Below are 23,075 nucleotides of genomic sequence, written 5' to 3'. Positions count from 1 at the left end.
TTTTAATTTTTAAGAGGGGGAAGGAGGGAGAGTGAGAGAACATAGGGATAAGCGAAGGGAAAAAGAGTATCTTAACCAGACTCCACAGAGCTGGACTAGGGACTCCATCTCACAACCCCGAGATCATGACCTGAGCCAAAATCAAGAGTTGGACGCTTATTCGACTTAACCACCCAGGGACTCCTAGTCTGTTTTATCTTCATCTGAGAACTTATATAAACAGCAAAATATCAAATAATTTTATTGGTGGGATAGATTGTCTCTTACGCTAAAATGCATGCTCCTTGAGACGGGAGTCCTTGTTTTATTGAATATTTCATCCCTAGTATCCAGCCCAGGCCCCGGTTCATCTGGTTTGTTGAGTGATAAGCTCAGTTGTACACACATGTTATTATAGGAGTGTTGAATACTTTCCTCCCTGCATATCATTTTACTGCTTTTTTTAAAACTATTTTATTTATTTATTATTATTTTTTAGAGGTAGGTTCAGCTTTTTTTTTAATATTTTTTAAATTTTTTATAAACATATAATGTATTATTAGCCCCAGGGGTTCAGGTCTGTGAATCACCAGGTTTACACACTTCACAGCACTCACCATAGCACATACCCTCCCCAATGTCCATAACCCCACCACCCCTCTCCCAACCCCCCTCCCCCCATCAACCCTCAGTTTGTTTTGTGAGATTGAGAGTCTCTTATGGTTTGTCTCCCTCCTGATCCTATCTTGTTTCATTTATTCTTTTCCTACCCCCGCCAAACTCCCCACGTTGTATCTCTACTTCCTCATATCAGGGAGATCATATGATAGTTGTTTTTCTCTGATTAACTTATTTCGCTAAGCATAATACCCTCTAGTTCCATCCACGTCGTCGCAAATGGCAGGGGTTCATTTCTTTTGATGGCTGCATTCATTTTACTGCTTTAATGGACTAGAATCACTCTTTCCTTTATTTAGTGGGTAACTAAACTTCTCTGATCTGATGCACTCCCATCACTTAGGATAAGAAACCTAAACCATCCCAAAATGCCAGTAGACTTTTATTTAAGAGAAACGATCCATTTCAGGCACAACGTTTGACTATTATTTCAGGGTCCAGATAGTGTTTTCTCTGATGATGCAAATTCTTTGGCTCTGAAATGCAATGAGCTCATTGTATATTAGTAAATATTTATAAAGGATTCTATTGACTAAGTGTTTCACAATCAGGTCGATTAGTGATTCTGCCCAGCAACCTTGTGAGGTCAATCAGCATTATTAAAAAATATAGCCCAGAGATGTTGGGCAACTTGCCCAAGGTCACTCAGCAGGTCATTGGCAAAGCCTGCACTGGCAACTTCAGAGCCCATTACTGTGACGAGACCTGGCGCTGACTCCTTTTGGAAGGGTGACCCCTCATCGCTTTTCTTGTAAGGTAGACACATAAACACTAAATGTTCTGAAGTGAGAAAAAGTCTAGAGGCCTTGAGTTGAAGGAGTTACTGGTGCAATTAGAAACTGTAGCCAGCAATTGAAAATTGAAAATGGTGCTTAATGGAGGTGAGAGGACATTATTTTTGAGAGAAAGAGAGAATTATAGTTTGAAGCAGTAGGAATGTAAAAAGCAGGGTTATGTGTAGAAAATAACTGGGTGGCTTTGGGGGTTGAGAAATAGTAAGTTATAGGACCAAAATATTTTAGGAAGAATCTGGGTCATGGCATCAGATGTAAGTTCTATTCAGAAATGAGTTCTCTAAAATAATGTGCCACCAACTCACCTCCATCAAACGGTGTTTTCTGTTTTGCGAGAGTGAAATCTGCTTAAGGATATAGTGTTTCATCCCCTAAACTCCCACATACAGATTACATAGTCCCCACCATTATCAATGTGTCCTGCTAACTATCTTCTAGGAATGTTATATCAAGGAGAATGATCTGTTTTAAGAAACCACGCTGCATCTCACTTCCCTTTACATTTTTTTTCTGTTGTTTTTTTCCCCCTTCCTCTGGGATTTCAAATAAGTCGTTCTAAGTCAGTGATCTATTACGTTCTATATCATTTTCGCCCTTTGGACCTTCAGATTATATCTCCTAAATCTGTTCCTTGGAAGCAAATTCTCTTAAACCAATGACCACCTACAATAATAACTGTTTACATTGATAAATTCTTGCTACACATCGAGAACTTTCAGAGAGCATCTCCTTTAAGCCTTCCAACAATCCTATGAAAATGGATACCATTTTATCCCCTTTTTACAGGCACGGAAACGAAGCTCCCAGCACTTTTGTGCTATTAAGATGTTGCTAGGATCATGCTTCCCCTTCTCAGTACCTTCCAAAGGCTTAACAGGGCCTGGAAGGCTCGGTGTGGTGGAGGTGCTATTGTCTTCATGAAGTGGCCAACTATGTTTCCATTCTCCTCCTTGTTTATAGCCTCCGCCCTGGCTGTGCTCACCTCCTTTCGGTGAGTCACACACTCTGAGCTGGGACCTCAGTTAATGTCTAGGTACTTGCTCTTCCCATTGCCTGTACTAGCTTTTCTCACCGTACGTACTTGCCCGCTTTCTGTCATTCCATTGTATTCCCAAAGGCCTGATCACAGCGGCCTCTCTCTGACCATGCTGTGTAAAGTTGCACACCCCATCTTCGCTCTCCGTCTTCCTTACTCTTCTTTTCCTTCATGGAGTTTACCATCCCCTGATAAATTATATGTTCGTGTCTATGCTTACAATCTGTCTCTCCCCACTGGAATTTAGGCTCTGCAAGAAGAGCAATTTTGTAGTTGTTTTTGTTGTCCTTGTTTGTGTGTGTGTGTGTGTGTGTGTGTGCGTTTTCCTTTCTCTCTTTAATTGCCAGGGCCCAGAACAAGGGAGCATGGAACATGGGAGACACAACACAACATACATAATTGTTGAAAGCGTGAGTGAATGGGCCACCGCACTATAGCGCTACACTGTTTCTAGTAATTAGATTAACTCCTCGGGAGCTGCGCAGTATGCTTGGTTGCAAAGAATCAGGCTTGGATTCTAGCAAACATTTTGCAGCACCTGTTACCATGTCTTCAGGTGCCACCAATGCTACAGAAAAGGATCTGAGTCTTTTAATTTATACTCTGTTCATCTTGAAGCATGTAAGAATTCAGGGAAGGGACTACTTTTTTTTTTTTTTAAGATTTTATTTTATTTGAAAGCAAGAGAGAACACGTGCATGAGCAGACAGAGAAAGAGGGAGAAGCAAGTTCCCTGCTGAGCAGGGAACCTGTTGCAAGGCTGTATCCCAAGACACTGAGATCATGACCTGGACCCAAAGCAGACGCTTAACCCTCTGAGCCACCCAGGCTTCCCAAGGGAAGGGGCTGTTTTAAGACTGTGGATGGGACTGCCAATTTTTCTGATATTACTTTGCTTTTTAAACAAAATTGGAAAATCTGAGGGCAGTAGGACCAGGCCATTCTGCTGGATACTTGTGGATGAATGTCAGTGTGGCCTCAAGTGATGGTATAGGTTAGAACTCTGTCCCTGGTTAGCTACATCATCCAGATTTTGTGGAAAGGATTTTTTTTTTTAAAGATTTTATTTATTTATTTGACAGACAGAGATCACAAGTAGGCAGAGAGGCAGGCAGAGAGAGAGAGGAGGAAGCAGGGTCCCTGTGGAGCAGAGAGCCCGATGTGGGACTCGATCCCAGAACCCTGAGATCATGACCTGAGCCGAAGGCAGAGGCTTAACCCACTGAGCCACCCAGGCGCCCTGTGGAAGGGATTTTGCCTGTGGGTCAGTTCGATATCACTGCATGCAGAATGGAGGGGGCACACACCAGTGAGACAAGGGTTTCTGGGCTTTTTTGCTTGTTTGTTTAATCTATTCCATGACGGATACTGGAGTATATTCTCTGTAAGGATTATACGTCATTTAAAAATTTTTAATATCCTCTTTGACTATCAGCTCTAGTCCTGGTTCCTTTCCCAAATGTTGCCATTGTTTTAGTTTGGTATGATTCCAAAGAGCAATTGTGCAGGTTTCTTAAACATCTAAGCCTCTGTGGTTTTTTGTTTGTTTGGTTTTGGAGGAGAATCGGCTTTTTCCCATATAGTATTATGTTCCTTCCTTACAGTATTAATCAGTTCTAAGATGGATAGGCTTTATAAAGTGAATTTTATTCTCAGATGAGATGAAAGTATTTTTCATATTTGATAACCTGTAATTCTGAGAAGTGCTTTGGCATGAGAATCAGAAAACCTGGGTTCTCTTCATGACTCAAGGCTCACCTGAATGCTTGACTTACTCTACCCTGACTCTCAGTTTCTTCATCTGCAGAATCATATAGTTGAGCCTGTTCCATTGTGTGAAAACTGCTTTTTTGATCCCTGGAAGTTGTGTGAAAATGTTAAAGAATTACTAAAAGAGGAAGACTAGGATGTGTTGGGGTTGGCAGGGGCGGGTGCGGGGGACACAGATTGGAAGGGCAGACAGTTGCTTCAATGAGGATAGCTCCCTATCTGTTGAATGTATAGTTAGAGTAGGGCTTAAACTCTCCCACTGCTTAAAAAAAAAAAAAAAAAAAAAAGGAAAAAGAGAAAACCATTGAATAGAGATGAAAACATTTCTCAGATCTTATTGAAGTTTTAATAGTCTAGAATTTTTAGCTTTCCTGAAAGTAATTGGAACACAGAAATGGTGATATTATAAAATCTTGCAGTGATATGCAACAATGAACAAAGCATGTTTTCTTGGCCAGTCTCAATCATTTCACTTATAAAGAAACTAAGAAGAAAATAGATAGGATGTAACAGGCAAATGATATACCTCCATCTCCACACTTCAAGCGCTGATTGTCTCGTACAGTTTTGGGATGGTATTTTTTTCTAAGCCTTACCTCTCAGAAGTGTGTTGTAGGCTTCCCTATGGATGCAGAAGTCCCCCAAACTCCTCCAGCTACAGGAATTCTATAATATTACAAACAAGGCTAGAGATCAGCTAGTCCAGCCCTCTCCAATTACATATGAGGAAGCATCTTACTCATTTTTCATTCACTTAACTTTCAGAAAACTCAAGGTAGCAGAAGCTCAGTTGTGCACCATCATGTGAAGATTACGTTCTGTCCATCTATGGGAAACAGACCCTAATGATTTGACCCTAGACCGTGACACCCAGAGGACAACTTCCACACCTTTGGATAATTGGATCATTTATAATCAGGGAATCAAATACAACCCATTGACACCATTAAACATTTAAGTTACTTATGCTTCTAGAATATATTTTTCACAATTTTTATTATGGTCAATTAGCTAACATATAGTACATCATTAGTTTTGATGTTTTTCATAATTTTCATGTGCATGTTCTGATTGAAGGGCAAGGAGGAGCAAGTAACATTGGCTTCATTCAATAAACATTTCACTACTGTTTGCCTATTCTCAAGGCAAGATAATCACGGTGCTGCTTTAGCCAAACAGGGTGTCCTGGAAGAGAGTGGAGTGCTCGGACAGAAGTCACATGTGACAATTAGCAATTATAGCTCAAATTTGTTTTCTGACAAGGATGGCAAAATGCAGGAGATTCTATATATGTGTGTGTGTGTGTGTGTGTGTGTGTGTGTGTGTGTGTACATATATACATATATGTATATATGTATACATGTATATACATACATATATATATATGTATTCTATATGCCATTTCCTGTGTGAAACTCTTCACAACCAGGGGGAAAGTCTGCAGTGGTCTCTAGTACTGTCAATACCTTTCAGTCTTGGCTTGTTCAATGCTTGGCCTGGGGGTCCTCCTTCAAACACAAAATTGACTTTAGGATGATAACTGGCAGATATGGTGCATAGTGGTGCCTCACTGTTCGAGAGGAAGGTGATCTAAGTTCCGTATGCTTCGCTGGAAAATTCCATCCTATTTCTTTTTTTCAGACAAACTATCCTTCTGTAAAGAGCGCAGTTTCAAAACATGAGCTCCTCCATGTCTGTATTAAGTATCTAGGCTTCAGAGACTAACTACCCAGGTCTGAATCGAGCTCAGGTCACTGTTGTCATGTAGTGCTGGGCAAATCAGTCATCCTCTCTAAGTTTCGATCTCCTCATCCATAAGATGTGAATCATACCAGTTGTGAACTCAGGGAATGCCATGAGAATTAACTGAGCCAGATCCCTGTAAAGTGCTTTAGCCAGTGTGTGGTGTGTTTTAAGTGTTCAGTAAGTATTCACTATTATTACTTATAAACAGTTTGGCAAGCAGGTATGAGCATGGGGTAACACACTGTGTGATGGATCAGAAATGCCTGGCCATCAGGGTCATATCAGAAGAGAGAGCCCTTGGCAAAGTTGAATGCCCCCCTCCCAATTTATCTTTGTGTAACTGATAAATGCATGCTTTGTTTTCCATTGCTATATTTATATTGAGTACTTTAACAATGTCTAAGATATTTTGTGTACATATTTGTATAAGTTCTTCCTAAGTAAGGCCTTAAATTCTCTTATATGTATGTCTAATGACTCTTGCCTGACATAAACTCAGGGTAGGAAAGCCCTAAAATTTTCTTGCCCCCTCACCCTGCAAAAAGAAATACAATCACCTATCGTGAAATTTCTCCAATTATATTTTGCAATAACAGATGACAACATTTAAGAGAAGTAGTGTTCAGTTCAGTCAGCACCATGGTTGGAGCCCCTTCTGGATTTCAAGAAGCAACTACAATGTTGGAGGGACAGAAGAGTAAGGGTAAATGCACTGTGCTCCCTAGCAGCTGGTGGCAGCTGGGGCGAGCAGCACCAGATAAGGTCACACACCGCGGAATATAAAACCAGTGTAGGAGCCATTCGGATGAGTCTGAGCTCATTCTGCAAAGGGATGTGAGAAAGTTCAGTGAAGGAAGGGGTATTTGAGTCCGGCCTTGAAACAGAGAAACGGGCAGAAAGAAGGGTGAAAGTGTAAATATGAACGAGTCCTGCCTTCAGAGAACAGAGTCTATTAACACAGAAAACTGTGAGCCTTGACCGTTTCGATACAATGTACAGGGATCTGGGATGTCATCGAAGGAAGAATGAAGTCCCCTAGTCATTGGGCATTGCCAAGAGAGGCGTCGTGGAATGAAATCTTGAAAGATAAGAAGGAGCAAGTGCCCTCTGCCCTCGCCACCACTACCAGCTTGTCTGCTGAGCAGGGGGTACCGCATGTGCAAAGCCTTAAAGGCATGAGAGCAGCTGCACCTGTGAGAAAGAGCGAGTGGTCACTTTAGTGTGTTCTTGCAAGGGGTTCTAGCCACAGCAGGATGGTAACCACCTGCCCCAGCTTGGAAAGTCGAGTGGGAGTGGAGGGTACAGAGAGAGATGCTTCAGACCGGCAGGTGCGTGAGAAGGAAGTTGTGGGCATCATCTAGTTAAGGATAATGTTCTCCCCTGGCCTTGCTCCGGAAAAAGAAACCTTTGCTTAAAAAGGAGACCTCTGTTTAAATTATTTGCCCTCCCTTTCTTAGGCAGAATAGTTAGAAACCCAGGTATCAATGCAGGTTTTAGTTATTTTTATACTCAGTGAACTGAAAGATCTTTCAGAGGTAAGAGTAACCACTGTTTTGGTGTTCTCTGTATCATGGACAAACATTTTTACCTCTCGTGGAAATATGTGGCGTGGGTGGCAACATGATGTGGGCGACATTGCCATCTTTTCCTTGGAGTCCTACATAGTCGAGTTCAGATGCATTCAAGAGGGTTCTTACCTCAGCTACCCTGCGTCACGAGAAAGAAACATCAGGAGCGCAATGTGATACTCCAACAAGGAGACAAAGACAGTGGCTCAGCAGGACCAGAAAAATGAGTGGGAATTTTACAACTTGTGCAACTTGTGGACACATAGGTACCCATCCCTTACATTAAAAACAAACAAACAAACAAAAAACCACAACAAAAAAACTTTCAAAAAATTTACAAATCAAATTAAATTGGAAATACTGTGACCCATGGCAGAGCAGAAATATCTTTATATCACCTTGACATGCCTCTCCCTAAACCCAATATTTAACCCCCCTTCTCTCTAATTCTGCAAATTAACCTGAAAAGCTCAGCGTATTCAAGAAACAGAGGGAAGCTTGTTCCACTCAGGATGCACAATAACGTCTCAGCAGCACGTTTAAATTATATGTTTAGGCTGACAGGCAAACGTATTTTACGGCAGAATCCTTAGGAAGCGGGAGACAATTTCCTTCAGCTGAACGTCATCGTTTGATGTAGATTGCCTATTATATTCTTGAGGTATTAAGAAAAATGGATTTGGAGATATTTTCTTGACAGTGGGTAGACTAATGGAATCTGGTGACTGTATTTAAAATGTGCAGAGGTTTGTTATAACATGGTAATAGAAATATCAATTGCACTGACAGGTTAAAAAAAATCTGTCAATGAATGATAATGAAGTTATTTAAATGTCGACTCACTTGCAAACATTTTCCAAACCCTAAATTATTCTCATTGCTTTAACCTCATGCGTCCTAAGTTATTAGGGAGCAGTGTCTGCCGTGCAGCCCATGTGCCTTTGGCTGTGGAGGCGATTTTTATGCTGCCAAATGCACTAGGAGCAGTGAAAGTGGCTGCTCTTAATGATTTTAGGAAAGAAACAAAACACAGAAGCCACAGCTGCTTGATTTAGAGGAGGATGCTGTTCCGCTTTTGGGACATTGGAGTCATGCCCCGGTGCTTCCTTGCTTCCTGTCCCTAAGCTTCCGTCTTTGTTTTGTGACCTTAGCAGTCTGGCTTGGAGCGCATGTGCTAGGACCTGTTCCCTCTCTGGGATCTGAAGGTTACTTCTTTTTGAAGGAGTGGCCTGGCTTGTTCATGGTTCAAAGAGTGTCCATTAGGCTTCCACATTCCTCACCTTCTGTACGGAGAAGACACCATCATGATATGCCACCATCATCCTGAGGCCTGGGGATTTGTCAGGGGGTGGGGAGCAAACCAAACGTGTGTCCCCTGCCCTTATGGCCCTTAGAGGAGTCTAAGATGGCAGGCAAGAGTTTTGGGATTAAACAGTAGAGGAGTATAGAACATGTTCCCCACCCTGGCCCCACATCTCCCCTCAGGGCTGACTGAATGTGCTAGGAGCAAGGACTGTAGTAGACCCTGGCCAGACAATGCAGGCTTCTTTCTTTTGGCTTAGCAGAAGTCAACTGACAATGCAAGAAGAACAAGCTTCCATCAAGTCAGCCAGTCCGTGAAGAACAGGCTGTGAGGGTCTGCCGTGTACGGGGCAGTCTTCTGAGGAAGACAGCGGCAGGAAACAGACATCCTTTCTGTTCTCCTCTCATGGAGCTTTCATTCTGGAAGGGGAAGGACAGAAAATTATCTGGGGGAAGAGCTTTCTAGACACAGAGAATAGCAAGGCTGGAGTGCGCTGGGGTGGGGGCAGGCAGAGAAGGCAGAGGAATTAAGAGTTGGGCATCCATTATGTCACCAATTTAGTAGATAAAAAAGCATGCCTGAAGTTGATTTGTTGAGGACCCCAGGGGATGGACCAGTTACTCAGCTAGTTTCGAGCCGGTGTCTGGTTCTGTTTGACTTCAAGTACTACCTCTTTCTATAAAGCTGTGACATCTTGATAATCTTCACGAGACGTCACCACATAATTCACAAGTTGACCCACTTACTTTCTCCGTATTTCTAGCCTTCCTAGGAGCTTGGGTATCCCAGATGGATGACCTACCTTCTCTTCTTAGCCCATTGTGACAGTTTCTGCTTATGGTTTTCTTAAGGTGGATTCTCCCGGGTAGGCCGTCCATCCTTTTGCCTGGTATGAAGAAAAGTCAGGTTTTGGTCTACACCATATACAACTTCAAACACTTTGAGTTCATATTCCTTTTGCAAAGAAATGCTAAGGTGGATTTTGTAAATAGATTTCCTTTTCCTCTAGTGGCTTTGAGAGAGGCAGTGCAGCATGAGCTTAAAGATGAAGGCTCTCGAAAGGCAGCCACGTGAGGACTGTGTCATCCAAATTCTGTGGCCTCAGTTATACCCCTGATTCCTCCTCTGTAACCTGTGATTAATATCAGTGTCTGTCTCATGGGATTCTGCATGTGAAGGGCTTAACTCATATGGTAAGCACCCCTATAAACATTCATTTTTATTATCTGTTAGGTTTCCTAAGCATGACAGTCCATCAGGAAATCCTGGCACACTTATTCCAGAAGCGGAGTGTAGCATCATTCACTCTCAAATTCCGGTTCTCATCCTTACCTCTCTAAGTCGAGCCCCACTCAAAGCTACTGGCACACGTATCCTGTAAAATACAGTAGACTAGATTTGGTTCCATTTAAAAACGGTAGTAGTAACTTCACGGATATTTTCTCTTCTTAAAAAGCTACATTGAAAGTATTTTCTGTGATTCATATTCTTTTTGAGGGTTCATGGTGTGGGTTTCAGTAAGTGATGGGTAAAGGATACCAAAAGTGATCAAGAAAAAAATGAGTGACAAAACAAATAAACACAAGCTGTCATTAGGGATTGCTATTCCACACCAGTCCTGGTGTGTACTACTTTTTATGGATTAATTTAGTTTACAGATTATTCTGTGCTTGTTTATTATCTCCTTTAGTGGTATATGATTATAGCAGAGGAAATGCAATCACATTTTCTTTCCGCTACTCCCTGTGGAGACCAGTCATGCTCTGCATTGACCCCTTTACGTGTGACGGGACACCGCCATCTGAGAGAGAGCATGAGGTCTTGGAAGCTAGGTGGTGCCATACAGTGAACGTGGTTGCTCCGTCCATCGGGGCAGCTCGTTTCAGCTCTATGACTATAGTAAATACTTAAATAAAGACATACTTTCAAATGTTCTAAAAGTCACTAAATGTTTGCAAAAAGGTAGTATAAGGATTAAGGATCAAAAGCAAAAACCTGTGTGCCTTGGTTTACTCACTTGCATATTTACATTACTGGAATGCTAATTTTGTTTAAGCTCTCAGCTTTTTCTTGCACAGCATAGATGTTGACAAAAAGCCTGTTTTCTATCTGTATATAAGTCAACCTGTAAATAAAACCTGAAAAAAAAATGTTTGTTTTGGAATGTTTTAAAAAATGGTACAAGCTGAGAATTCAAGGCTGTTTATATTGCATCTTAAAAACATTTCTGTGTGCTACACATCTTTTTAAGATTACTTTTTTTTTTTTTTTTGCCTTGATAACAGCAGTCATTTTATGGTTAGCATAGGCTGCCATTTTTCTTTGCAAATTTGGTTTGTTTTAAATATTTTTATTGTTCCCCTTTTCTTATAAAACCAAGATTCATAATCTTTGTTTTGCTTTTTTTTTTTTTTGGTCTTTGATATGCTTTTCTGAAGTATGTTGCTCAGAACAGTAATTTAATTAGATATCCCTCAAGAATGAATCTTAGAGTCAAATATGTTTGGAAAGTGCTTCATGGAATATGCATTTAAGAGGTTCACAGTGTATATTAAAATAAAAAGATTTATGTATGTATATGAGAAGAATAAAATTTATAAGTTCTCAAGTAATGGAACATTAAATTTTGCATTATCAAGCATTTCCTAACATTTTTTGATCTCGGATAACACTCCTCTTCCCCATACCTAGGGACGATACTTAGAATATTTTAACAGCCAGTGCATTGGCTCACCAGCCTGCCTGCTGCTCAACGGTCTGTCTCTCATCTGCTCTTTCAAAGCCCAGATCCCTAAGGGGCTGCAGTTCCCACCATTGACCATACAAGGATAACTGGAAGCATCTGTTAGCTGGGAAGGGGAGTTTGCAGATGGGCACCAGGAATTGCTTTCCAGGGTGTGGTGCCTTCTCCAAGGTCACTGTCTCCCCCACTGGGGCTCAGGCTGATAGGCATAGGCACCAACCAATCAGAGCAGGTGCTCCTCTTGGTGCTGAGTGAATTTCTTGAGGACCTCTGCTGTGCCAACCTTCAATCTTTAGGTTGCTGGACTGTGATGAAATCTAGGAGGTCTCCAAGGGAGAGGACCATGTGGTAAGACTGGCAGAAGTGCTATTCGGGGAACTTAGCACAGTAACTTCTTACCAACTGGCCTGCAAAAATTAAATATTTTCGCTTCTGTCCCCTTGAATCCATGTATTCTGGCTGACTTTTAGTATTACCCATGATGCATGTAATACTCTATCTAATTCTAATTTCGTGGGACAACTTTGGACAACTGCTAGTCTGTGCCATTTTGAGCATGTGAAAATGCATCATTTTTTCCCTCTCTAATAATTATTACAATGCCATAATGTTTAAACATGTAGTTCTGCTGAACTGAGAATTAAATTTTTATTCAGTTTCTGAGCTTTGAAAAATCAAGGGGCAAGAGACAGCATTAAACAATGGTGGCAGACACCTTGAAGGATCTGGACTGGTGACGTTGTAATAAGGGGAAAGTATCCAATAACATATTGTAAGCTCTCTGAGAAAAATGTTACAAATGTATGTCTGAGCTGGTCACTCTATTATCATCCTGTCACTGAAATTTCAGCTAAACACACACACATACACATACACACAAGTGAGAGTGATTCTGTGTAGAATCCTCATTAGAGGATTAGAATCCTTGTAGAGTTTAATTTTTTTATGTGAGCATACTCATTGATCAAGGATCAAGTTGATAGACATGATAAGAAACTAATTATTACCCCCCCTGTAGATTAGTTTCTACTTCTCTAGCCTCCATTCTGATTATCCCACTAGGAAAATTAAGCCATTCTCTCATCTCTGACATGGTCCTGCTGATGTCCACATATGGCTGGACAGCATCTGCCAGTGGAGCAGTCTTCACACACTCTGTCCTCCTCCCATTACCGCCCCCCCGCCCCCCCAATAGATTTTTGCATCTATTTATTTGTTCTTGAACTTGTAAATATTGTTTAGAATAAAAATTAGAAAAAGTTACCCATTAAAGGACCTAGAGAAAGGCTAGTGAAATTTCAGAGACAAGGAGGTCTTAGGAAGCAGAGGAAGTTGATCTAGTAAGGCCAGGGTAGGAGTAGGGGAAAAATATGTCAAACACCAAGATTCCACTGAGTGAAGAAAGAAGTCTCAGGTATTCCTTAGAAAGCTGGAGGTAATTTCACATCAGCATGAATTTTGGGGGGGGTGGTTAATATGGAAGGAGGATCTAAAGAGGTTTGTTGTGGTTCATGGATAAGATCTGTGAGTTTTGAATGCTCTTCAAATATTCTTGGCTATCAAACCACTGTTTGTTGGATTGGGATAGAGCACAGTCTGGTCCAGAAGAAAGCCAGTTATATATTGGGTGATGCAAGTTGCCCTCTAGTTCTCTTTCCTAAAACCCTACCCATTTTCCATTTTCAAGGGCAATAGTTCTTGAAGTTTTACATAATACCCCAGTCTTCACTGATTTGCAGCATCCCCTAAATTCTATAAAGTGTTGACTATTATCTAATTATATATAATTGATTATGTAATTTATAATATAGTTTATTATATAGTTATATATTATCTATATATATATACAAATTTTAGGGGGAAAATGCCCTGGATCTCCAGCCAGATTAAATTCTTAATCCCTTAATTGCAGGATCGCACGTGATGCAGCTTTCTTGGTCCAGGGTAGCTTCTTAATGCACAGTGATGAGGCTGTTAACACAAACTTCTTCTACGCAATCTTTATGGCTTGTAGGAATTTGTACTTTGACCACTATCAGGAATGAATTGAAATGGTTACATTTTTGTGTTTCTATTTAAACCAAGTGTATTTTCTAAGCCTTGCTAATTTTAATCTATAGCATTGAACTTAACACATTATAGCCTTATATTTCTGCCTCTCAAATAAAGTTGTCAGATTTTTGAGAGTGGAGGCAATGTGTTGTATCCTGGCACACGGCACAGGGTCTGGCACATTTTAGGACGTTCTATAAATGTAAATGAATAAATGAATTGGGATCTCCTATATGTAAAAAGAAGGCTAAGAGGAAATTGTATGTTTCCTTTAAATTGAAACAAACAAAAAGGACAGGAAAACTGTGGTATAGTGTAAATAACACAGGGTTTAGGGTCAGAACAGCTGTATTCAAATGCTCACTGGCAATTTATCAGCTGTTTTCTTCGAATAGGTCACTTAAGTTCTGTCAGCTACTTTCTTCAAATACAGATAATGTTTCCTCCTGCACATTGTTGTCATGTTGATCTAATGAGATTACAATTCTGAAATATGTAATAAGCTTTGATAGAGACGGTGATTAAAGCCTGTTGATTTAGTCAGAATTAATAAGTTATTGACCAAGGGCTAGTTAAAGATGAGAGAATCTTCAAAAAAGATAGGGTTAGTGCCAAGAGGTAATGTCTTCCCAACTCCAGGTTGCTTAACACCAGAAAAGGCCACTGAGTAAGACTGTGAAATTTCTTTATTATTAAGATGTTTTCTTACTCTTAAGTAATAGGAAAAGACTGAATGACCTTTGAAGGTACTGACCCACCATAGATTCTATGACTCATGAAGGGAAACGCAATTTGTGGATAAATCAGGAGAACCTGCTTTTCCACCGTGCCAAAGATAAAGAGAAGGTTTGAAAATGTCAAATCTACATAAAAACTCTTTATTTTTGTGGTCAGTTCAAGAGACACCCTCATCCCTTCATCTTTTAAAATTAACCACATCCTTTATGCAGTGTATGTACATGAAGGAGCAGTAAAGAGATGGAGTTTTAATTTTTACCAATTCAATTTAAATGCAAATGTTAACCGCTCACACGATGCTACTGTGTACATAATTAGGCATCATTATATACTACATGAATCATCTAGAAACCTCCCGAGAGCCATTCTACTATGTAAAACATGCATCATACTGACAGGCAGCCAAATGACGTATACATCTGTCCTCATTAATACTCCTTTTGAATTATAGGTCAACTGATTATGGAACGACTTACGAGAAGCTGAATGATAAAGTTGGGCTGAAAACAATTCTAAGCTATCTCTACGTGTGTCCTACCAACAAGCGTAAGGTAAGACATGTATATTCAGCATGCTGCCTCTTCATGATGTGACTTCTGTCTTGGTTGGCTAACCTCTCTAGCTACGTAAAACTCCATTACAGTTAAGCCAGGATTAGAGGTGTAGAGATGAGCTGATGGATGTTAAGGTGATAAAATGTATGACTCATAATTTTGAGGGCAACAGCTGTGAATGTAAGAGGGTGAGAGGTAGGTATATCATTACAGTTTCTGGAAGGCAGCTCCAAGGAATGGGTCTCCTTGAATGGATTCTGTCTTGTAAGAGCTCCAACTAGTCAGTCACAAGAATCAGAATGAGCCTTGACAAGATGGAGGAGAGGGTGGGGTTTTCACTGGAAGTCTCCCTGTTTTCCCTTGACATGAATAAATAGATTAACTAGAATTGGGGTGAACGTGTCCTCCTGGAGCATGTTGGCTATCTCATTTCCAAAGTTTATTCAGCCTGCACACAAATGACAGGATGGAGACGCTGCTGGAAGGAACCTTGGAGATCATCATACACTGCACCCTAATTTTATAGATGAGAAAATTAAGGTTCAGTGAAAGGTAAGGCTTTGCCTCATTGCAGAGTTACGAGCGCAACCGGAACTAGGATTCAGGTTTCTTGGTTGGCAGTCATACTATCTCTGCTACATTATACTGCTCCTAGTAAGAGGGTTTATCTCTTCTTCAGAGGGAAGTATTATTTTCTCAAGGAAGATGAGATTTGCTTTTAAGTGAAAAAGACTTACTTGTCTTAGGAGGAGAATGGCGCTACATCCATTCTTTAGTTTTTATAAGCTTGCATTGTGAGATTCTGAATTCTTTTTTTTTTTAAGATTTTATTTATTTATTTGACAGACAGAGATCACAAGTAGGCAGAGAGGCAGGCGGTGGTGGGGGAGGGAAGCAGGCTCCCCACTGAGCAGAGAGCCGGATGCAGGGCTCCACCCCAGGACCCTGGGACCATGACCTGAGCCAAAGGCAGAGGCCCAACCCACTGAGCCACCCAGGTGCCCCGAGATTCTGAATTCTGACATACAATTTCTAAGTGTTGTGTGAATTGCATGAAATAATAGTATGCATCAGGAAAGAGAAAATCGTTGTTCATTAGTATGTCCTAAGTCTTGTTCTTCTATGACTATGGCAGTGATGTCCAGGTTCTCAATCCAGATCTGTCAGTAGTTACTGTCTGTGACCTTCGGTAAGTATTTCATTTTGTAACCTTAACTCTGGGCGGTGGATGAGAATATCTCTGAACGGTCATTTCCTTAACTCCAGCAGCACATCCAAAGCACTAGGGGATTCCCACATGTGCCCTCTCGGCCCCATTTGCTCCGGATTAGGGCTCAGGTAACTGTACCTTGAGCAAGCTCCCCAGATGTTTCTTATATGTATCGAGGATTAAGAATTGCTTATGCAAAGTGTAATGTTCCCTCTGGCCCTAAATGTTTCAAGTCCCTCAGTAGAAGCAGCATAACTCAGCGGCTGTGCATAGACTCTGATGTCAGACGGCGTGCGTGAAAACCCAGCTAAACCAGTTAACACATGTATAACTGTGGTGATTTACTTAACCTCTCCAAGCAGTGTCATCGAATTTAAAATAGGGATCATTGTAATTCCTACTCATGTGAAAAGTTGTAACTGTTATCTGGAATAAGGCTTTTTAAGTATGTGGCACAGAATAGCTAAGGCTCATTGATGTTTTCTCTTTATTTTTTTCTCATCTGCCTCCTCCTCTTTCATGTCATTATTAGAAGGAATAGTAATGATTATCCTCCCTAAATAGCAATGTTTAGTAGAACTTTCTGTAATGATAGAAATGTTCCTTTAAGCTGTCCAGTACCTTAGACATTAACGACTTGTGGCTATTGAGTATTTGAAAGATAGATGAGGAACTCGATTTCATTTATTTATTTATTTATTTATTTTTGAAAAGATTGTATTTATTTATTTGATGGAGAGACATAGTGAGAGAGGGAACACAGGCAGTAGGAGTGGGAGAGGGAGAAGCATGCCTCCGCTGAGCAGGGAGCCCGATGTGGGGTTCGATCCAAGACTCTGGGATCATGACCTGAGCCGAAGGCAGATGCTTAATGACTGAGTTACGCAGGTGCCCTGAAGCACTGGATTTTAAATCTAATTTAACTTTAATTAACTTCAATGTAAATAGCCACCTGTGGCTGATGGCCCCAGTATCAGACAGCATAGTTTGATAATGTCCACCTCACAAATGTAGAGATACACGCTGAACATTCCTGTCTTCCCTTTACTGGCTAATTACTGGTCCATCATCAGCAATTGCATTTAAATAATTTGACCTGCTGCATACCGTTCTAAGTTGAGGACCTGAATTTATACTCTTTAGTTTTATAGTTTGATTTAGTTATGTTTTTTAGCTTTGAATCAATTCTTAAATTCCATATTGATTTTTCTTCTAGTTTCACATTTTCAGTAAATTTCATTTAACAAATCAAGCTGTAGGGCTCCTGGGTGGCTCAGTTGGTTAAGCAACTGCCTTCAGCTCAGGTCGTGATCCTGGAGTCCCGGGATCGAGTCCCGCATCGGGCTCCCAGATCTGTGGGGAGTCTGCTTCTCCCTCTGACCTTTCTAACCCTCTCATGCTCTCTCTCAAATAAATAAGTAAAAAATCTTCAAAAAAAACAATCAATCAATCTGTAGGTATCGTAGGCTACAAAGAGAAATAAGTCAACATTCCACCCTCAAAAGTCCTGCATTCTAGTAATAAATGCAATAGGACTTTCTGTCATTGAAGGGTCCTTTGACTCCACTGCCACCTAACAGATGACTTTGGGTGAGACATTTACATTTACATTACTTGTAAAGTGACAGAGGCAAAAACAAAGGAATTTGCAACTGGAAGAGACTTCAAAATTGTTCTTAGAATTGTTCTAAGTTAGTGATAGTCTTTGTTTTATTGATGCTGTTGGAAAGGAATATGATGAAAAAGAAAAAAAAAAAAAAAGATAAGATGCCGAACAGGGAATAGTGAGCATGGGATTTTCTATAGCAGCAGAATATGTGACTCCAAGATTGTTTGCAGGAGCAGAGCTTGAACCACGAGACTCTCAAGTCCAAATGCAGCTCCTAAGGTGGGAAGGAAAGCTTAGAGGGAGCACAGCAAGGAGCTCCATCTTCTAACCCATTCACACCAGTGGGCCAGCATCAGTCAGCCTGCGGCGTAGTCTGTAGTCTTCTGAAAGACTTTGAAAAGTCACTGGCCATGGCATTTAGCTAAAATTAAAACTTGGCAGACCCTGTTTCCAGAGAAAGAGCAGTCCTTGTCCATGGCTATGAGAGAACAGCTTTCTCTGGGCCTTCCTCCTTCCAGAAGCAGAGGTGGGCCTGAACTGTTTAAATCACAGTGTTTATGGGTGAATCTAAGTGAACCGATCTTTTCCTGTACAGATAAATGAGGCCTTCAGGGTCACTTTCTGAGATGCTGATAGATTTAAGAAATATTGGAGGACGATGAAGGTCTTTACAATGGTGCAAAATCAATAAAGTTGACATAGCAGTATATTTGTGTACAGTTTTTCTACTTATGAGGTGAATTTATCACCATGAAATATGTACTTTGGCCCCCCCAAAGGGACCTACTTGAACCAAAGAGATAGTACCTGTACGACATTTTAAAGGGTGAATATATTTCCCCCCAATCAATGAGAGTTTAGGTAAAAAAAGTAAAGAAAGAAAAAAAGAAGAAGAGAAAAGAAAAATATCAGGCTCTTTTAATTATGTAGGACAAAGGCACTCAAGTTCGCAGCAATTCTCCTAGGACTTGTGCGTTCTCCAGTGAGAAGGCAGCCTCCTTTCTGGGGTTGTATTAATTCTTCTCTGTCCCTAGGGTGCTATCCAGCAAGTTCACAGCTTTTGTACCAGATATGTCTCTCTGCTTTTCACATCAGCGGGAGCAACTGGAATCAAACCGACATCAGGGAAACTGCCTTGCCTTCCCGGAAACCTGTTTTGCCTTCACATGCTTATTGCTATTTTTAGCTGCTTGTGAGGACAAGCTCAGTTCTTCAATCAACGTGTCTCCAACAGCGGGCATGATGCCCTGGCTTTGCAGACAGCTTGTTAGGGGCATTACTGGGATCAGAGTCCAGAACAAAACAGGCCCTTATTTACAGCTTAAATGAATGATCATCCGTTGCCTGTTTCTCCGCAAGCCTGCTGTAAATCCAAGGCTTTCCTTGGATATGTCTGTTACAGTAAAATCCGTAATCTCATTGTAGGTCGGTCTAGGAAATCTTGACTAAGAGACACAGAAAGGGTGCTCCCAGGTATCATCCTAGCTCAGGCATACCCTCCTTCAACGGAGCCCTGCCCCTGGCCTCTGATAGATGAGGTAGGTCCCAAAGAACAAGGGTAAGTGACTCCTAGCGCCAGAGGAGAGGCAGGCTAGCTGTCTGTCACCACGTCTCCGAAAGAGAGCACTCCTCAACCAGCCCATGACAAATCCCAAGGCTTGTTGGTGTCAGTGGTGGTTTATTGGCTACATACCTTTAATCTCCCATGAGAAAGGATGATTTAACGTGCCCCTAGTACAAGCAGCTGGGATGTGGAGGGTGATGGAAGGAACTAATACAAATCTAACACAGAAAAACAAAATCAGTGCTTAAATCTTAGTCTCAATCTTAAATTCGCACTGAGTTTGTCTTCTGCCTAAAAAAAGAAAACTTCTTGATATTCTGGGTGTATCTGTCAGCAGTGCCTTTCCCCTCACCCCAACCAACCTTAGCTGTTCTCCCTTCACGAGGTGTGGTATGACATCTTCAAGGATTAAATAATACAAAACCCCAAGTGGAATATAATGGGGGAGAAAAGAAGAAAAAAGATGTTTTTTTGTTTTTTAAACTTGGAGCATCCACTTCATTTCGTTGTTACATCCTAGCACTCTCCGTGCACTGTGTTCTCAGCAAAGGAGAAACCTAGGAAGTATTTGCTCTGTATGCTTCCTGTGCCCCTCCATACCCCGGTTTCTTCTCCTTTGTGTGTTCTCACAACTTAATTAATACTATTCCTGCTGAGAGAGCCTTCCAAGACTTTCATCCTATAAATAGGACCCCAGCTCCTCAGACACATTGATCATTTTTGCGGGTCCTTTGGTATATGCCAGCCTTAAACGCTGTTTGCATTTTCTCCAGATGTTTAGGTTTTAATTACTTTCTGTATGTGGCACTTTCTAAATTGGTGTTTGATTATTGACTCTTTGCCTCTTTATATCCAGGGCATGCTTAATTCCTCTTGTCTTTTACTCAGGAGAAAAAATAGAGACATATATCCTGCAGGTGACTTATGGGGACAGGAAAAAGGTGTGGTGGATAGCATCTGCCAACTTCCCTTAGGGAAAATATGAAATCATTGAATCGGAACCTAAAAGATGTCAGAGGTGTTCAGATTATGCTTTTTTATTTAATAGATAAGGCAACTGAGTCCTTAGAGTTTAGTGACTTGCCTGAGGTAACAGGCAACTGGTAAAAGAAAAGCTGAGATCATTAAACCTTTAAGGTGAACCTCAAATGCCCTCTATTCCACAAAATTTAATCAATTCCATTAGTCAGATGTTCTCAGTCCCTCTGATTTCCCAGGCATCTGCTTCTCATTTCTAGCACTTTTCTCTCACTACTGATGAGTCGGTTTTGACCCTGTCTAATACCCCATTTAGAATGAGAGGACCCAGAGGGACTAAAGCACCTTCATCAGCTTTCTGGGCTTGTAACGGGCTGAGCACAGTGTCCTGGGGTATGGTAGGTGTCCAACACACGGCTGAGGATTTAACCTGAACTTGGTTGAGTATGGGGCTCCTAGGCTGGAACCTGAAAAGCAAAGTACATTATAACTAACCAGCTTTGACTCATTTAATTTCTCTAATTATGAAATTAATTCTTTCAAGTGAATAAATAAGGATAGTAACAATCCCTGTAGATTTTAGTCATTTCTAGGCCAAAATGTATAATTTTATCTTTTCTAGCCAAGAAGAGCATGATTAATATTTAAAATGCCAGGACTTTGCATAGCACTCGCTCGACATTATCTGGCAAGGCCAAGGGGAACTAGCGTATTGTATAATACATCAAAGGGGGTACATGACATTTCCCTTGGCAGATGCTCCGCAATTGCTCCTAACTCTTTCATCTGTCCCTTTGTACACAAGATCATGCATTTGCCTCTAATCTTTTAAAAATAACACATATTTCATTCATAAAGAAGTGCATGAACTCAGACACATCATGGAAGGGCCATTTTCCAAACTTCCCTACGCTTAACCTGGGCAATGATGGCTAAAGATGGCTAAAGGGAGAGATCATCTCCTTTGATCCTTCCTGGGTACAATTGAGTGTGGGCACTGTTTCAGTCCATCAGACTCCATTCTGTTCTTTTGAGCGTTCAAAAAGAAAATCAAACCCAAGAAAACATGCTGCATGTACATTTTTTTTCCTCTGGGTAATTTTCCAACAGTTGTACAAGCCACTGGGTTTCAAATAAGCTACAGAAGAGTAAGTGCAAAGTGCTCTGTTTGAAACAGGTGGAGTGCCAGGATCACGGCCTGCTAGCACACCCCTTTGTTACTCCAAGGTGGCCCTAGGGAGCCCTCCGGGTCTCCTGGGCTCCATGCAACACCGTTGGGGGGAAAAAAAAATACTGAACTAGGCCATCCTCCCTCTGTATACTAAACTGTACCTGAAACAGCCATGTACCTGGTACAATTTTATATAAATCAAAGCACCTGTGGTAATATTCATGAATAAATAAGTGTGAATAAAACCACAATCTTTTCGATTTTAGCACATGATGTTAGTATAGTAGGTACTTAGTTGACTCTTATTCAATCTCATCTGTGTCTAACACTAATGAAAAAAAAATAGCGGGTTTATAATATGCCAAGTTTCTCAGAACTGATCCAGTTAACGAGTAGATTACAGCCGTAGTTCATGGGGTATGAAGTAGTGTGGAGTATATTTTGTTGGAAAGAAGCTTTTTGCATGATTAACATTACGTATTTGCCGCTCCTCATTTGTAAGATGTTGCGTCTGTCACATGTTGGCATCTAATGCATTAAATATTAACCATGAATTGCTGATTAAACAGTTGTATCTGTATGAGGATCAAGTTTACGGGGTGTTGCTCTTAAAATTCAGAGTTTATTAGTCACAGTTATGTTTAAAAAATACACAGGTAGCTAGCTAGACAAACGGGTAGGTAGAAAGGTGATAGATCCCCAGGTCAGCCTTTTCTAAGTTTAGATAATGCTTTTTGGCTGGCTTCCGGTGGTAGTTCTTTATCAAAATGGAAGCAAATTTAGAATGCTGCCTTTTGGTTTTATTCTTTTTTTAACAAAGGAAGCTAATCAGGATAAATATAGCCTAAGTTGGTTTCCAAATATTATGAAGTAAGACTGGTCCAGAAATTGCGTGTTTCTTATACTGCTGACTGGGTCTGAAAAGGTAGATTACCTCTGTGGCCAGGTGAACAGAAGTTTCCAAAAAGGAAATGAAGCCTGTGTCAGAGGCTGATCATTCTTCAGATGTGCACAATAGACTATCTGCTCAAACTTCTTTGGGGAACAGTTTTGTTTTGTTTTGTTTTGTTTTAATTGTCTATTTTTAATTTATTTTTGCCTCATCATCTGTCCTTATTAGAACTCGTATTCTCTGAAGTCTGGCTGGCCTAGTGTTAAATGCCCATCCATTACCCTTTTATGAAGGTCAAATGCATTATTTCAGGTTGGTTCCAAGTTACGCTCTGCTGTGGAAAATGGTCAGAGGTCTTTTCAACATTCTGGTCTGTTTGCTTCCAGCATACTCCCTGTGGCTTCTCAGAGGTTTCCATCATCCGGTGTTTGACATACTGTATCTAGAACATTTGTTTCTAGTGAATAGCCCAGGCTGCTCTCATGATGGATGGAGATGAATGCTGGCCGCTACAGGAAATTGCCGTATTTACTAGGGTGGGGATGTTTCACTCCAATATATCAGATATGCCTCAAGCTTTCTCTTGGTGCTGTCAGGAAAAACAAAGTCAATGTCGATGAATCTTTAATAAAGCCACTTTCCCCCCCAACACCGCCCCCCCCCCCAGAGAAATTAAGAGAACACTGCCAG

General features: G+C 40.9%; 1 protein-coding gene across 4 annotated transcripts in view; it reads left to right on the top strand.

Moving 5' to 3' along the window:
- Positions 1-23,075, top strand: part of LOC111144791 (sortilin related VPS10 domain containing receptor 1) — a 494,131-nt gene that overhangs the window by 253,709 nt on the left and 217,347 nt on the right. For all 4 annotated transcript variants that reach the window (XM_022499251.1, XM_022499255.1, XM_022499253.1 and 1 more), the window contains exon 3: positions 14,859-14,958. In XM_022499251.1, the coding sequence (XP_022354959.1) occupies positions 14,859-14,958 (100 nt within the window). The remainder of the gene's footprint in view (positions 1-14,858; positions 14,959-23,075) is intronic.

Source organism: Enhydra lutris, unplaced genomic scaffold (assembly GCF_002288905.1).
Source record: "Enhydra lutris kenyoni isolate GAN:26980312 unplaced genomic scaffold, ASM228890v2 scaffoldscaffold12, whole genome shotgun sequence".
Taxonomy (NCBI): domain Eukaryota; kingdom Metazoa; phylum Chordata; class Mammalia; order Carnivora; family Mustelidae; genus Enhydra; species Enhydra lutris.
The sequence above is the reverse complement of the archived record's forward strand: the minus strand, read 5'-3'. Positions and strand labels throughout refer to the sequence as shown.